Genomic DNA, 18,457 nt, shown 5'->3' with positions numbered 1-18,457 from the left:
GGTATATGTTTGACACCAGAAACATAAGGTGAATACAATAAACCTCATAGAATTGGAAGGATAATCAGCATTGGTCGTATTTTTTTGTTTTATTATCCGCTAAATCGGTTTTCGGTCACTTGGTGACCATCCTCAGCGCTGTAATATACAATTAAAGTTGGTAGGCACTGGTATCAACAAGCTTATAGCGATCACATATGTGTGCCTACCAACTTTAATTGTATATTACAGCGCTAAGGATGGTCACTAAGTGACCGAAAACCGATTTTGCGGATAATAAAACAAAAAAAATACGACCAATGCTGATTATCCTTCAAATTCTATCCACTATTTGGTCTTGGTGCACAGAACACTCCATGGAGTCGCCAATCAATAAATCTCATAACGAGATTAAACATCTCACCAGTAATTAAGAGCCACTACTTTATCAAGACCTAAAATGGGATAATGTAATCCACCGGTGGGCCTGGAAATGAGCTGAAACTCAAAACTGCCCAGTAGTGCTATAGAAAACTTGTGTTCAACAAACAGCCCATTGTATACAGTGAAGTTTTTCTTCGAATACTTGTAATTGTGGTTGTTTGTGTGTATGAGTGTGTGTGTTCTTGCGTGCGTTTGTAGCTGTTGTGAGGTCCTCTGGCGGCTGCACTTCACTGGCTGCGAGGCAGGCGCTGTCAGTTAGGAGAGGCGGTAGGGCAGGTCGACGTGGCCGGAGAGCCTGCTGCGCCACCAGCAGACGTGGCAGACGGCGGCGACGCAGCAGACGGCGAGCACGGCCCCGCAGGCGGCGCCCACGGCCACGGCGGCCCAGCCCACCTGCTCGGCGCCGCGCAGCTTGCACAGCTCGGGGTTCTCGTCGTGCGGCCCCAACGCGCCGGTCACGTTGGGGCAGTTGACGACGCCGTTGCAGACGAGCCTGGACGGCACGCAGAAGCCGGCGTCACCGGGGCACAGGTAGGCGCAGTCGCCGGCCGCCAGGCCAGCCTGCGCCACCGAGCCGTCTGGGTTGCGCGGCAGGTGGAACAGCTCGGTCCACGCAATCTTGAAGGCGGTGCGCGCCGGCCACACGCTGCCCGCGAACTCGATGCGCACCGCGGGCAGGTGGCCGCCGGCCCCCGCCCCCGCCCCCGCCCCCGCTCCCGCCCCGGGCGCCGGCGCTCCGGCCGCCTCCGCCGCCTCCGTCGCCGCAGCCATTATGTCCGCCTCCGGGATTATGGGCACCTCTTTGAGCACGCTCACGTTGCTGCCGCACACCGACAGGAAGGGCTCAGTCTTGCCCGGCAGGAACAGCTGCAGGTGGCCGTCTTCGCACGAGCGCGACGCGAACTTCACCTTGTCGAAGTGCAGCCAGATGTCGCGGTCCCGGTGCACCTGTTGCAATAACAGTATTCGTGGCAATATCGCAAGAAACAACTAATGCACGTAGTCGACCATTGTAAAAAAAAAAAAAAACACCAAACATATCGTAATTCAGCCTACTGTAAAATGGGTTGAATAGGAAGTTTTCACCCTTAAAAGAAAAAAAATCTACTCGACAATAAAATTAAAACTTGAAACCGCTGTGTCCATCTGTTTATTTTTGTATGCGTTAAACACCAAAACTACTTGACGGATTTTTAGGGGTTTTAACAGGTAACATCAGCCTAGCTTAGGGCAACGTATAGGCTTTATTTCATCAGACCTGGGCAAGAAAAACAAATACACCGTAATTTGAAGTTTCATTAAATTTTTCTTGTCTGTCTCCTTGAAAAAAAAAAAAAAAACGCTGATCTACGAAACAACTGCTCGAATTTTCGTGGGGTTTTGTAGGTAACTTGAGTCTAGGTTTGGGTACCGTACAGGCTATGTTGTTGCTGTGGCCTTCAGTCCTGAGACTGGTTTGATGCAGCTCTCCATGCTGCTCTATCCTGTGCAAGCTGCTTCATCTCCCAGTATGTACTGCAGCCTAGGTCCTTCTGAATATACTTAGTGTATTCCATCTCTTGGTCTCCCTCTACGATTTCTACCCTCCACGCTGCCCTCCAATGCTAAATTTGTGATCCCTTGATGCCTCAGAACATGTCCTACCAACCGACCCCTTCTTCTAGTCAAGTTGTGCCACAAACTCCTCTTCTCCCGAATCCTATTCAGTACCTTCTCATTAGTTATGTGATCTTCCCATCTAATCTTCAGCATTCTTCTGTAGCATCACATTTCGGAAGTTTCTAGTCTCTTCTTGTCCAAACTATTTATCGTCCATGTTTCACTTCCATACATGGCTACACTCCAAACAAATACTTTCAGAAACGACTTACTGACACTTAAATCTAGACTCGATGTTAACAAATTTCTCTTCTTCAGAAACGCATTCTTTGCCATTTCCAGACTACATTTCATATCCTCTCTACTTCGACCATCAACAGTTATTATGCTCCCCAAATAGCAAAACTCCTTTACTACTTGAAGTATCTCATTTCCTAATCTGATTCCCCCAGCATCACCCGACCTAATTCGACTACATTCCGTTATCCTCGTTTTGCTTTTGCTGATTTTCATCTTATATCGTTCTTTCAAGACACTTTCCATTCCGTTAAACTGCTCTTTCAAGTCCTTAGCTGTCTCTGACAGAATTGGAGGCTATATTTAATCAAAATCGGACCACGAAAAGGACTGATATCCATATCCTTTATAAAAAATGTTTGTATGTTTGTTCTACGTCTCTACTGAAACAAATGGACCGATTTCACCCAAACGTCGCATTTACATCATTTGCTGTCTGGAAAGAATCCCAACTACCTATCAAAGAGGTTGGAATGGCTGTGTAAAAGAAGTGTACACCTATAGACGTGAATATCCAGATTTTATTCACCCAGTATTTGAGAACGAGAACATTTAGTGACTTAAAAGAAACTCTACATATAATTTCAAACCTTTACGAAACATTTTTCGCTGCCACCCCCTACAATCTGCATTCTTGGCGCATTTAGCAGACGTTGTCCAAATGAATGCATATGCAAGATTATATCACTTTACGATACATAGTTCAGGATATAAGACGTCATAAACACTGAGATGTGTGAGAAACTGTCGCATCGTGCATGACGTTAGAATTTCTTATTACTAACATGCTGAAGCGATATCGATGAGGTTTGATAAAGACTCAGCTTAAACCCTGTGGAATATCACAGGCTATATCATAAAGTGTGTAGTAGGTGAATTAGGAACTCACTGGAAAGGGTATTTAGTCTTTCACTTGTTACAGTTTCTTCGAGCTCAGAGGGTGTAATATGTCAAAACGACTGAGAGGTATGATCTGGGAGAGAAGGGTGACTCACGTTGAAGCAAGCTGAGAAACACCAGCAAGTTTGTCACTGACTTCATTGCATCGATAGTACACAGCCGGCCTTTTGCTGGTCAAGGTGAAGGCACCTTGCAGTGTGAACGCATGCGTGAGTCAGCACCAGTGACAATGTTGTGATCTGCTGCATCGGTGTCTGGTCGCCCACCCTTGCAGACGCAGCGTTCCTACTCAGGCCACGCCTAAGTGGCGCGCTGCATGTGTTCGCTGTGCCGATAGCTCGCGGTACGGCTGACTGCTCCCTCAAGCGCAACTGGTGGATGCCATGTAGAACGCCGAAGGGAATACAGCAGTCCGCCGTCGCTGTAGTGATCTTCAGCAGCTCCGGCCGTCCGCCCAAGGCAGCTCTGTCGGCGGCCGCAGGTAGCTCTGCATACACGTGGCTGCAAGTTCGCGCCCCAGCCTCGCCCCTGCGGATTGCATCTTGCAGTCCGCTGGACCAAGTCACCCAGAGAGCGGAGCCCAGTAGCCTTCTTCTTCCTAACACCGATGCAGATCCAAGGTGCAGCGTGCCCCCCCACAGCTATGATGCATCTGTGCAGCGGAGGTTGGAGGTAGTTTCAATGGTCCGTTTGGCAGCCAATAGCCATTACCAAAGGGTCGTCATGATTGGCCTGCAACTTAAACAATATTCATTCTCTCCAGCTCTAGACGTGGACGGAATGGCGACGCAACTGCTTGAATTTAGGGACCGAGCTCGCTTATTTACACATCCTTTCCGTACACCTAAGATGCATTTCTTCTTGGGGAGACAAGTGGGGTGCTCTTTAATAAGTATAGTGTCAGCTCTCCTCAGCCCAGTTCGGTCGCTGCACACAGGCCACTTGGCGCTGTTTTAACTGCACCACATCCTGCCAGTGCCCTCTGCTGCCCTCATTATCCACACACGTACACAGCGCCCACCGGGCGGTGCCTTCTCGCCGGTGAGTGGTGTCGTAAACCTGTCTTGCAGAAACGTTTGCTAAATATTAACATCACCTGTGCTTGCCATCTGATGTGCCAATCAGTCCCTCAGCTACTACCTTCCAAGTATAACTGTAAAATTTTCAAGAGTGCCCCAAATTCAGGCCAGAACTTATTCACTGCACAGCTGATTTTTGAACTTTATGACATTTGTAAAAATCCATTTCTTTGCTCTTACGTGCCACATTATACGATTCAAAGTAATGAATACATTGCTTATACCTTTTTCAATGTGTCTGATCCATACTTGCACTACTGGCCGGCGTGGCCGAGCGGTTCTAGGCGCTACCGTCTGGAACGGCTCGACCGCTACGTTCGCAGGTTCGAATCCTGCCTCGGGCATGGATGTGTGTGATGTCAAAAAATGGCTCTGAGGACTACGGGACTTAACATCTGAGGTCATCAGTCCCCTACAACTTAGAACTACTTAAACCTAACTAACCTAAAGACATCACACGCATCCATGCGCGAGGCAGGATTCGAACCTACGACCGTAGTAGTCGCGCGGTTCCAGACTGAAGCGCCTAGAACCGCTTGGCCACCGCGGCCGGCTGTGTGTGATGTCCTTAGGTTAGTTAGGTTTAAGTAGTTCTAAGGCTACGGCTTTGCCGCAGTGGCTACACCGGTTCCCGTGAGATCACCGAAGTTTGTCGGGCGTGGTCGGCGCGTGGATGGGGGACCATCCAGGCCGCCATGCGCTGTTGCCATTTTTCGTGGTGCACTCAGCCTCGTGATGCCAATTGAGGAGCTACTCGACCGAATAGTAGCGGCTTCGGTCAAGAATATCATCATAACGACCGGGATGACCCCACAGCCCTCCTATCCGCATCCTCCTCTGAGGATGACACGGCGGTCGGATGGTCTCGATGGGCCACTTGTGGCCTGTACACGGAGTGGTTTTTTTTAGGTAGTTCGAAGTTCTAGGGAACTGATGACCTCAGACGTTGAGTCCCATAGTGCTCAGAGCCATTTGAACCATACTTGCACTCTATTTGTTGCCTGATATACACATTGATTAACGTATAGCTGCTATGCGTGCTACTCGATATTTGAAAACGAGAGCGCTTAGTCACTTGCAACGAACTTTACACGTAATTTCAAACGTTTACACACCTTTTCTCGCTTACAATCCCCACAAAATGATGGAATCAATAAACGTTTATCACTTACTACATTTCTGCTGTTCATGCAGTAAAATTGTTGCATCAGATATGGCATCATGACGTTTAAGTTCATAACTTCTTTGGAACTAACTCCATTCGCAATACATTTAGCAAAAGTATCCACATTTGCTGCTGAACTAACCTACAAAATTATATCATTGTACGACACAGAGAGAGGGAGAAGAGAAGATGGACACAGAATGGAAAGAGGAGATGGACAGAGAGAGCAGAGAGAACAGAGAGTAGCAGATACACAGAGAGAGGGGTGGGAGTGGATGGTGTGAGTTTCGAGGAGGTAGACACACAGAAGGGGCAGAACGTGATGGACATGGAGGGGGGCAAAGGAGACAGACCAAACGAAGAGGGAAGGAGGAGATGGGCTACTAGAAATGAAATAAATACATATCCGAGTGACGCTGGCAACTCAGCTAGTTTTAAAAATAGAAAATAAAATAAAAATTATGTGGGACTACGAGTCTCGTGCCTAACTTTAAACTTATACCCGGCTTTCGGACATATCTCATGATTTATATCATTAAAAAAAGTAAGAAAATGTGTTTCTATTCATTCCGGGGAAAAGGTTGAATAAAAGCAGCAGTGTTCATCGTTTAATTACTTCTATTTATTTCTCCACTGGGCTAACAGGGACATTTAAAAATCTGTTTTGCTTCTAGGATAACAAGAAGCAAACTCTCTCTGGTTCAGAGAAGGTTTAATTCAGTACAAAACTAAGAATAATGCATGACTTCTGATCATTTAAACTCCTATCCAAATGAAAAGTATTATATTTCTGTTTAATTTACTGTAAAACTATGTAGATGAAGCGGGTTTGTTTGTTAATAGGTTAAGTGACTGACATCATCTTTAAAAGCTATCATGTTCTTGAATCTACAAGTCGCCCATACACCAAGAAGTAACTGAAAGCTTTCTAATGGCTAGAAAGTGAGTCGTGATCTTTTAAAGCAAAGTCTGTAACCGGCCTTGATTTTCGCGAAGAGAGTCCAACGTACCTCTGCCATCTAAAAAACAAATTTTACATGCACACAATCTAAATGACTATTTACTTCTCCAGGCCGGCCGAAGTGGCCGTGCGGTTAAAGGCGCTGCAGTCTGGAACCGCAAGACCGCTACGGTCGCAGGTTCGAATCCTGCCTCGGGCATGGATGTTTGTGATGTCCTTAGTTTAGTTAGGTTTAACTAGTTCTTAGTTCTAGGGGACTAATGACCCCAGCAGTTGAGTCCCATAGTGCTCAGAGCCATTTTTTTTATTTACTTCTCGATGTACTGTAATCATAACCTATGCTCAGAACAGGGTCCTGTGTCTTTATTTCCGTCAAATTCTTGGTCTTCGTTTGAAGAAGCACTGTCGATTCCTATTTCTATTTACTCCACAAATACCGAAAACGTAACCCTATGTTTTCAGCTAGCCGAAACGCGAGTCTAATATTAGTATACATTGAGGGCAAACGTCTGGTTAAACAGAATTCCAAATTTTCTTTCTAGGTACTTAAGTTAAAACAATGCAAATTATGTTGGCACTTACATATAATGCTCGGAGTAAGTAAATTCAGCACATCATCTGATGATTGTCATAGAGTAAACAAAGCATCAATTGACAGCGTACACTACTTAGAAATTTATAAATACTCTGTTAAACTGGTTCACTGCCAATCTACACAAACAAATCTTTGAATTATGTTCTCATTATCCTCCTGACGCGATATGGTACATCTTCCGTGGGAACTTCTACTCTCTTCACCCTATTTTAAGGTACGCCTGCAAGTCCTGCGTTTCCGTATTCCGTGAGCAGCTGCACTCTGCTAGCCACACTGCATGATTTGTATAAGCAGCAGAATCCAGATTCGAGAAAAAGTATTGAAGATAACAAGATGGGATTGTGGGTCCGCCGTCCGCCTTGACGCAAAACAATTTCTTGCTTTGTTGCCCTTATTTCTGGCATACTGTGAAAGGTAAGCTGTCTTATTTAGCATTGCTATTTTCATGAAGTTTTCATCGTAAACGTATACGAAGTTGTGAATTTAATAAATTTACTGAACCTGTGTAGTATCGATATAATCATATTCTTTGTAAGGCTGTTACTGAGACCACAAATGTTGGTCAGAGATGTTACTTCTTTAGAAGAGAGTAGTAGTAGTGAGGATTGGACAGTATGGCTATGTACTTAGTTCGAGAAGGATAGAAGTTGGCCTGGTGTTAGTGGAAGCAACACTATTTAAAAAGGGTTTTGTAAAAACATATTTTGAGGAACATTTTCGAGGAAATGTGATAAGAATGCAATAATGACAAAAGGTAATTTTTAAGATAATCCTGTCTTTTTTATTTGTAACTGTGTAGTTTCTTGTTACTAGAAAATTGTGTATGGTTAGAGCTTGCTGTAGAAATTTTATAATGAAGCACATGGACTTCTATGATAGTTGAAACAAGTGTCAAGGAAAGCAATTTTACGCAAGAGAGTTATTAAGACATATTTCTGCACACCTTTGTTGGTGTGAGAACTTTATGAAAAGTGTAGTATTGTTACGGCTTAATCATCTCGGAGTCTTGTCAGTCGTTAAGATTAATTCCCCATTTTCATGTACTTTCATGACTCTGTTCGCATACTCGAATTGCATATCGCGAGTTGTGTACTGAAAAGCATTTGTATTGAAACTTATAAGATACCGTCCTACATTGTACATTGCAAGTACAGTAAATGATATTAGAACTGTGACAATGTCATCATTATCCTAATAGTGAGAGGTTATATAGCAGACGAGCGTTCCGTGAGCACAGTTATGCCAATTACTTTAATTTATTGCCAAATCCCACGTCCCTTGTAAATCACAGTCATTGTCAGAATGTTTCTGTGTAAATATTAGTACCCGTTCTGACGATTAATATTAGAGAAAGCTTTCAGTAAAGCGCTACCTTGTAAATTTTCAAGCAGTTTTATCATATAGTGAGATGCACTAATTTCTATGTTCATCTGCCGTGTATTACAATAACGGTTCTGATGCAGCAAGACTAAAGATAAACATTAGCAATATTCAGGGCCAACATTTTAATTGAATCATTTTGTTTTGCAGTTTCATAATATATGTTAACTTCACTGCAATAGGATTGCTTTCTTGCAGGCGAATTGTTTTCTGTACCGACCAGTCTGGATTTCTCATCGTGTAGCTTCAGCTCCCTCCACATACATACTTACGTTCAAAATTTAATTTGGACACAGTTCTGTCAGCCTGCACTGAGATTTACTTATTTCTATACCAGAATAAGTTTTATTCATTTCTTAGATACAATTCAGACTTTCAAACACGAGTTTACAAGTTTAGCATTAAACTTCCAACTTTCTGTATTTTTGTTACCGTTTCTTTGGCATACAGCATGTCATTGGCAATTGTATGAGTGGCTGTTATTAAATGTAAACTTAGGTACATCAGGGTTATGCTGTTGGGAATTGCGTTAGTGTTGTGGATACACTTCTGGTGTGCACTAGATTGTTAAATCCCTTAAGCATTTATATGGATCATTTTACTGTTGAGTAGGACGTACAGTTTATTTGTCTTTTCACACAATACGCAACACGTGTTATTACTTCTACTGAGGATGACAGGTATTTATCTGCTGAAATCAAGGTACAGTCTGTATAAACTTTTGGCGTGAATCTGCTATCCAGTCTGATTCTCACTGTATCCATAATTCTACAGTTGTTGACTGCTGCCAATTTAAGAATTTACTGTGTAGCGTAAGATGGCATAGCTGTTAGGATGTAGGGTAAAAGCAAGTGTGCTATTTTCGTAATGACAGTTTAAGGACATACAAGAGCGTCAGCGATTACGGCGTTGGTCATTCGTGTGGAACAGATGGAGCAATGCAGACGTATTTAACTATGAGAAGTGACTGGGACGTGTTAGTGCAGTGTTCAAAATTTTATAACGACAAATAGGGGGCCTGTGAGATTCGCATGCATTGCCGGGTAGCAGGGTGTGGATTTACAAAGATTTCAGCAAGTTAGCAAGAAAAAGGTTTGAACGCGGAAACATTTTCATGAATTTGCGATCGTTTTTCACTCGTGATTAACACTGGAGCGTTATGTCTTAAAACGCATCGTTGAACGTAGAACAATTTTTCAGTAGTCCACCGGGACTACTCATTGGTCGACGAGGTACACGACTCTTGTTTATTTATTAAAAAGCTGTAGCTGTTGTCGTTGCAGTGATTCAATTAACAAACGGAACAAAATTTTCTTTATATTTTAATCAAAATTTCATTATTTTTCATGGCATAATAAAATCCTACTTGCATTTTATTACTTCACTGACCAATAGAGTGGCGATTTATCAGTGTATAGCGAAAAGTGCATTGGTTGTCCCCTACGCGTTAAATGCAGCCAAATAATTGAAATCAGTTACTCGTTCTGAAACACAGGAACAGTTCTACGTGCACATGTTCATTTTACTTTTAGTCCTTACAGTTAAGTTTCTTGGGGATACTAATAGGTGACGTAATAGAAATTTGAGGGTGGATTTTATTCTGGACATTCGCGTTGGTTAAAATAACAAAACAATACAAAAGTTGTGTGCCCTCAACATTCTCCGATCTATAATCACACGCAAGGTAATACAGATATGTTGCAATAACACTTGTATGGAAAATAAATAGTATGTAACTTTCCCAGTAAGTAACGGGTCTTAATTGCTCGCAGCTTCGCGCCAACACGCAGCTACACCGCTGCCACCATGGCGTTCACATCACGAAAAACTGTCAGCGCAGATCACTTCGTGGGGCATTGTTCGTGTCAATGCGCTGTGTGATTCAGGCTGTTCATAACTTCATATACAGATTAGTTTAATAAATACATCCTAATGAGTTCACTGAAGAGAGATTTCGATCCTTTTGCTAAATCTTTTTTGACATATTGTTTAATTAAAAAACATTGAAGTAATAGGTGTCGGTGGACAATCCTAACGCAGCATCCGGTCACGACGTAGCATTCTCCGACGGCTCCATCAAGAGCTCACTAAACTACTCTGTGCAAACAGAAATCTGCAGCTTTTCTTGATTGAGAACACCTATCGATCATTTTTTGTGCTGTCAGCTGCCTGCTATAATACGAGGGTCGGTCAAAAAGTAATGCCTCCCATTTTTTTTCTACTTAAAGAAATTAAGTTAAGTGAAAAATTTGAATTTGGCGCCATTCCTCAAACCTTCTTCTGCAATCCACTGCAGTAGTAACTTTCTGTGTCAACAGGTGGCAGCACAGCAGAAGTTTGTAAGATGGCCGACATCGATGTTCGTTTGAGACAGCGTTGTGTGATTGAATTCTTGAATGCAGAAGGTGAAACGCCCATACGCATTCATGAAAGACTGAAGAAGGTGTATGGTGTTGTGACAGTGGATGTCAGCACTGTTAGACGATGGGTTCGTCGTTGTAAGGAAGCTGAAGGGCAAACACCGTTGACTGACGAAAAGCGGAGCGGCAGGCCGGTGAGTGCAGTGACTCCACACAACATTCAGCAAGTTGATGACATCATTCGTGGTGACTGTCGGGTGACTGCAGATGAAGTGTGTCGCATTATTTCTCTTAGTAAAGGCAGTGTGATCACGATTATTAAACAATTGGGGTACTCAAAAGTTTGTGCACGGTGGGTTCCAAGAATGTTAACCGATCAGAATAAAGAGGCAAGGAAAACAATAGCCTCCCAACACTTGCAGCGCTTCCGTTTGGAGGGAGATGAGTTTCTGAAAAAAATTGTGACCGGGGACGAAACATGGGTGCATTTTTTTGAACCTGAATCAAAGAGGCAGTCAATGGAGTGGCGTCACACAAGCTCGCCGAGGAAGAAAAAATTCAAAACTGTGCGATCGGCAGGGAAAGTTATGGCAACAGTTTTCTGGGATACAGAGGGTGTGATTCTGGTTGATTTTTTGGAGCAGGGATGCACAATAAATTCTGTTCAATACGTCACAACCCTCAACAAACTTAAAGCACGTCTTCAGCGGGTTCGCCCAACAAAATCAATGGCAGATGTTCTTCTTTTGCATGACAATGCAAGACCACACACCAGTCGTCACACCTCGGACGAGATTGTCAAAATTGGATGGGAAGTTTTGCCTCATCCCCCATACAGCCCTGACCTGGCACCATCAGACTTCCATCTGTTCGGGCCACTAAAAGAAGCTCATCGTGGGATTCATTTTGAAGATGAGGAGGCCGTCAAAACATCCGTGCGTCAATGGCTTAGGAAGCAGAGCTGTGATTTTTACCGTGCTGGGATACATGCCCTTGTTCAAAGATGGACCAAAACTGTAGAGATGGGCGGAGATTACATTGAAAAATGACAAAATGATCCTCAATGTTGAGGTTTTCAACCTATGTAATTGCATTTAAATTTCCTGACAATTAAACGTAGAAAAAAAAATAGGAGGCATTACTTTTTGACTGACCCTCGTACATAAGGCGCTTCGAGTGACAAGAAAGTAGTCATGGCTGCAAGAGCTAGATATCTTACACTCTTCAAGCATCGCCTTGCAGCCACATTCACCTTTCCTGTTGCCTGATGGGGTTGTCGTTTAAGTGGTGCCTTCACTCAGAGTGAGAGGACGAACTCTGCAGGGCCACACTGTGGTTGTAGGGCGAATGAGGAAAATTCGGTGAGAAAGGTCAACAAGACTACCTTAACCCTTTTCACAGTCTGTTTATTAACTCTTGTGTGGTCTGTAGTCATTCGAACACTTAACCGCCGGTCTGTGTTCAATGCAACATGCGTACTATGAACATTGTCCTCTTTTCTGCTCGTGAATGGGCATCTGCGTGGGGATCGTCTCCCATAGACTCACGACCTCCTTTGAGGCACTTGTGCCGGCTAAAAAACAGTGGCTTTTGATTTGCCTTCCAGACGTTTGTTGAGTCCTGCTCAGCGTCTCCTTAGCCGACTTTCAGATTAGCACACAGAACCTGATGGTGTAGTTCTTTAAATAGCATACGTTTTTAGGCTTTAACTGAGCATATAGACAAGGTAGCACTAAAGCGATGGTGACTTCCCCTCGCCCTGAGGGCGCGTGGAAAGATCCCAGTATGAGTTTCAGACGATTTTTAAGGAGCAAAACATGTATCAAACATTGCGCATGGAATGCGCATATGGCACACCACGTTTCATTTGTTTCAAAACTGAAGATGTCAATTTCATGCGCAGAACATACAGCACGATCTGTTTTCACTTGTGGATGGAGTACTCATTTTATAGTTACACAGCACAACAAAAGTGAAGGGTCATTTCCTTGAAAACCCATCAATTTCTCCCATTGGCAACGAAGGAGTTCGAAAGCGGAGCCAGAGTATTGAACATGAGGGAGTCCAAGTGTGAACTGAGTGCAGCAAAAGAGTATTAGGTGAAGAGATAGAGAAAGTGACGCCAGTACGAGTCGTGCAGGAACCAACGAACATGATGAACACCCATAGAAATTGCAATACGTGAGTTAGAGAAGCAATCAAAACCAAGCAACTGAACAAAGAAGCGCGATATGAATTGGAAACCCTGTATAGCTCATAATGTGATCTATTTTACTAAAACGGGGGACAAATTGTCACCTACAGAAACCGTGAAGTATGCAGTCCCAATACTGTCAGAACACAAAGGGAAAGATGCGAATGAACATCGCTGTAGAATACCGGAAGAGAAAAAATGCCCAATAAATTAAGAACATAGTTAATGGAATTATAATTGTTGAATGCACGTGTGTTGATTGTGCCAAGGAAATGAGACGCCAGTCGTTTATCAAAACAGAAATTCGTAACAGACTATGGAAACTGAACGAAATCTCTTTGGGGGAAGCCTTTTCCAATCCTGAAGTAAGTGAGATATTGGACCATAAAGGATAGCCAAGAATTTTTCCACTTTAGATCTGGCCAGGGTACTATCTCATTTAAATGAACCAGTAGATAAGAGAAACGACAGCATTCAGTGCAAATTTTCATCAACATGAATACAAAAGGATGTTGATGCGGCTTAAGAATGCACCAAGCACATTTCAGAATCTGATGACCATTATTCGGCAGGACTGCGAGGTACAAAATGTTTGCCGGCCGGGGTGACCGAGCGGTTCTAGGCGCTACAGTCATGAACCGCACGACCTCTACGGTCGCAGATTCGAATCCTGCTTCGGGCATGGATGTGTGTGATGTCCTTAGGTTAGTTAGCTTTAATTAGTTCTAAGTTCTAGGGAACTGATGATCTTAGCAGTTAAGTCCCATACTGCTCAGAGCCATTTTACAAAGTGTTTGGGGATTTGGATGACATAATTTACTATGGAAGTTCTAAAAGAACATAATAAGAATTGGCACAAATTCTCGGACAGGTGTACGGTACATAGATTAAAGCTACACTCAAATAAGTGCGAATTTCTGAGAAAGGAGGTAATATTCTTAGGACAGAGAACAAGCGATAAAAGTGTATAGCCGAACGAGGGAAACGTGTTGAAGGTAAAGAACTGTACAGTTCCGAAATCCACCAAAGAGTTAAAAGGATATTAATGGTTAACCAGATATTACCGTAGGTATATTCCAAAGTTCGGTAAGATTGCAAGTCCACTACATCAACTGTTGAGGACTGGGGTGCCATACGAAAGTGGAGGCCAGCAATAAGCTGCATTTGGGGAATTACGAGAGAGATTTCTAAATCCTCCCATACTGAGCTACCCACATTTCGAGAAATCATTTATAGTGACTGTCGGCATTTTAGCATCGCAACAATTCCGAAGCCACTGACGTGGATTTTCGGTGACGAAGATCCATCATGAAGGTTACTGAAACGGAAACTACAGGAGTATTCTTATGACATTATGTACAAATCTGGAAAGCTTAATGCGACACTTACGACACTGAATATCACCACCCACTCGCAGTCCATGTGAGTAGTGTTCTCACCGCGAGTACTGCTGGAGGGATAATGCTTTATTAAAGCATCGGTGACTAGGACACGTTTGCGAAGTACCATTCAGCCGCTAATCAGAGGGCTGTGAAAGCTTACGTGGGGGACTCAAGCAGGCTAGCGAGAGCTCTCTTTGTAGCCAGCTCTCGACATAACCAGACGTGCCTTCCTGCTCATCTTTGTTCGGGCTCTGTGCCCCTCAGTCAGGCTGTCGGTGGCCTCCCATGTGCCACGCTCTTACAACTGTGCCCTTTACTGATAGCTTACTGGTAGTAAAATACAGCAAATTTGTTCGAACATCTCTTACTCTAATTTATTAGTTTCCTTACATTCCAGGACGCTCACGTTCCGCCTCGACCATGTCCTCGATGATATCACGAACAGAAGTATAAGCAGTGGAAAAGCATGGAAAGAGGCGTAGAAGAAGGCGTTGGGAATTGCGACAAGTGACAAAGGAGTACTTCTCTCTGAGCGAGACAAAGGTGCCTCTAGTCATTACAGACACATTGACGACATTTGTAAGAAATGTAACATAGATATAGTAGGTCTGTTAGATAAGACAACGACTGGAAATTGGTGCTCGAGATTTCACAATAACCTAAGTAAATTCATAGCAGCAGTACCACTCGAGAAACAGGACGCCGAGACAGTGGTGCCGATATTTGTAGAAGAAATTGTGTTTATGTAGGGAATTCTGTTAGTACTGCTCACCAACCAGGGATCGAAGATTTTGAGCCAAGTATTCAAGAGCGTATGTACATTATTAAGGATTCGGGAGAGATACAGGCCACATCATATCACTGACAAACATAAAGCTGATGGAATATCTACTTCACAAAAGAGTTCTGTAGTAACTTGGATCTGTCGGTACCATATAGTATTTTTGTATTTGATATAACGCCGTAGCTGGGAACTAGAATGCGAGAAGTGAACCGAGTAGCATGAGAAAAGGTAAGAGAAGCGAAGAAAATCAGTGAGGTTCACTGTTACCAGACGCATAATTCAAGAATATCTACAACAGGAGACCGGGTTGGTTTATATAGCTTGATGAGAAGGTAACAAAAAGTCATTCCAAGAAACTATATTCGCATTCCAGAGGGCGGTAAGAAGTAATTACAATAGACCTGCCCAGTATCACAATTAAAATATCTAGAAATAAGCAGATAAAAGTACTTATAAATCGGTTGAAATCTTATTATTAATGACAAGAAAAATGCAGAGGAGCCACTAGCAAGAGGAAACTTCTTTTACGAGAGCCATGGTTCAGTCTAAACAGATATAATTGTCATTGAACCTGCTAAATGGTCCATTGAGAGCCGAATCACGTGAAGACACGGTGGAGATCCAAAATATGAAAGATACACCTGTGATTTGCTTCTATCATCACGGCAAGATTCAGATTACGAATATCGCATGGAAAATTATAACGTACATTTACTTGATAATGCATGACGATTAATTCTATAGAGTGGACGGGATAGAGAACAGGGACGTCCAACAGTGCAGAGAAAGATTAAGCAAATTAAATATCACTGGCTGAATGTAACATTCTGAGTAATGACAGTAATGCAGCAAAATTGGAACAAAGCAGACACATAGTTCAGCCATAAATATATAATAGTTCCACATCTAGGAGAAAAATTATCAAGTCCTCGAAGCAATCCCTCTGACAACGAATTCACGGTATCGAGATACCTCTAGTACGCTAGTATCGATACGTCTGACGCTAATGTCGATACATCTGTCTATGAATGAAGTGCGTATTGGGCCTGAAGATGGCATTATTGAGATTCCGAAACAGGTTGTCTAAATAAAATTACTTCTCAAAATGTACTGCTGTTGGGCGATTTTCCTTGGTACAAATTCAACTACAAGGTGTGGGATTGTTAACATTCCATAAAAATTGCAAACACTGTGGATTGCGGGTGTACGTCCAGTGCAGACTAATATCGCTAGGAGGGACATTGTTCCTAGTGTAACAATGTAACTCAATGGTCATAAAGAATTAGAGGAAAAACCAAACACAACAGAAACACCATTAGCATTGCCATTAACACATGCAGTTAGCAAAAACCAAACACAACAGAAGCACCATTAGCATTGCCATTAACACATGCAGTTAGCGGGCTATAGGACCTGTAAGTAGCAGTAATGAGATTGAAGTATGTCGAACAGCTGACTGCTAACTAGCAAAGGGATATGTACAATGACAGAAGAGACCAACATTACTGTACGCATACGTAGGCTTAATCTGAATCATAAAAATAGTTATTAGTTACTAATCTTTGTATTGCCCTTGTTGCATTATAGCCTGATACTGACCATATTTACGTTTGTTAAGAATTTGGTTGCTGTGGATCCCCACAAACACAAAAATTGTATGGAGAGTGTAGGATGAATTGATTTCGTCCTTGTACGGTGTATGCGGCAATATATCCCATTAGCCATTAGCCTCATCAGCAGCTATTTATCAGCTTCTTCAACAGTTACTTGGAAGTGGAGTGTAACACCTAGACAAAGTAACAGAAGAAAACAACTGACGACAGTGGAGGGGGGAAATTGATGTTCTCTCTGCTGTTGCAGCTGACCCTCGAGTCAGCTCCCGTACCATACCACAAGGAAGTGACATGTGCCATGCAAGTAACCTGGTAATCTCTCTCCATCAAGAGGTCCACGGAAAGGATTATTAGAATCGTGTTAACTTCTGTACATGAACATTAAGATAGAATACTCTAGATGTACCATGTATGTTGTATAGTAATGAAGCCACATTTACCAATCCCGGCCTGTTAAAGCGCCGAAACATGCACTATTGGTCTGTTGACAATCCCCGTTTGCTCCGTCAGGTGGAACGTCGGCATCCATGGAGTCTAAACGTGTGGCGTGGGATGGTGAACCATAAACTCAAAGGTATTTTTTCAAAGACCCAACGCTGAATTCGCACAAGTGTAGTCTCTTAACATACCATTTTCCACGGACGATAGAAGAAGAGTCTCATCAGACAAGGAGGGATATGTGGTACCAACATGATAGCTGTCCAGCCCATAGTGCATGAAGAACTACAGCACGTCTTCACGAATTGTTCCCAAATCATTTGATAGGACGCTGAGGACCTGTACCTTGGCTGGACCATTCCCCGGATTTGACATCTATAGACATGCCAACTACACCGAATGATACGCAACGACGTATTACTACAACCTGCTCGGACATCTAGTGTGAAATGCTACAACGTGTGCAGCAGTCTGTCCGTACCAGACTGGATATGTGTATTACCGCTGCTGGTGGTCAATTTGAACACAATTTGTACTGGTCAGTTGTTTCGTTATTGGTCAGTCTCGGCATAACTCATGTATGCACTTGTGTTATTTTTAGTGACCGCAATCACAGGTATTATGCAAGTGTAATTGTGAGAACTTTTCAAAATACGATATCTCTTAAACGACTCCCACTAGAATCCTGAAACAAACATCAGTGACACTCTAATTTAACCGACTTTTCGTCTGTTATTGTGAATAGGCATTATTGCATTTGAAAAGTGTATGTTTCCACAAAAAATACACTTACAAGTATTATTAAATTCTGTTGATTGGCTAGCAATACAGTCCCCTGACTACCAACCCATGCTGTGATAACTGCTCAACTGTAGCACTTTCTGCAATATTTACGGTGCAAGTTTCAGATATAAGTTTGACACGACTGTTTTGGCGCTGGAAATTTTTGTCAGTCAGTATTTGTTAAGACTGGTTGGTTGGTTGATCTGGGGGAGGGGACAAAACAACGAGGTCATCGGTCCCAAGGGATTATGGAAGGATGAGGAAGGAAATTTTTCAAAAAAAAAAAAAAAACATCCTGGCATTTACTTGAAGTGATTTAGGGAAATCACGAAAAAACTAAATCAGCACAGGCGGATGAGATTTTGAACGACCCGAACGCGAGTCCAAAGTACTAACCTCTGCCCACATCGCTCGGTATTTGTTAAAAGTACTGTACTTGACATACCCGAACCTCCTAGATTGGGAAAAGAGGAGACGATGATGTCACATCCTCAGGAAAATAAG

At 43.0% G+C, this 18,457-nt stretch overlaps 1 protein-coding gene across 1 annotated transcript in view; it reads right to left on the bottom strand.

Moving 5' to 3' along the window:
• Window positions 1–678: 678 nt before the first annotated feature.
• LOC124775432 (cubilin-like) overlaps window positions 679–18,457 on the bottom strand; it is a 187,658-nt gene continuing 169,879 nt past the window's right edge. The window contains exon 10 of the mRNA XM_047250265.1: window positions 679–1,371. Coding sequence (XP_047106221.1) covers window positions 679–1,371 — 693 coding nt within the window. The remainder of the gene's footprint in view (window positions 1,372–18,457) is intronic.

The sequence above is a fragment of the Schistocerca piceifrons genome, chromosome 2 (genome assembly GCF_021461385.2).
Source record: "Schistocerca piceifrons isolate TAMUIC-IGC-003096 chromosome 2, iqSchPice1.1, whole genome shotgun sequence".
Classification (NCBI taxonomy): domain Eukaryota; kingdom Metazoa; phylum Arthropoda; class Insecta; order Orthoptera; family Acrididae; genus Schistocerca; species Schistocerca piceifrons.
This window is presented reverse-complemented; position numbering and strand designations above follow the sequence as displayed.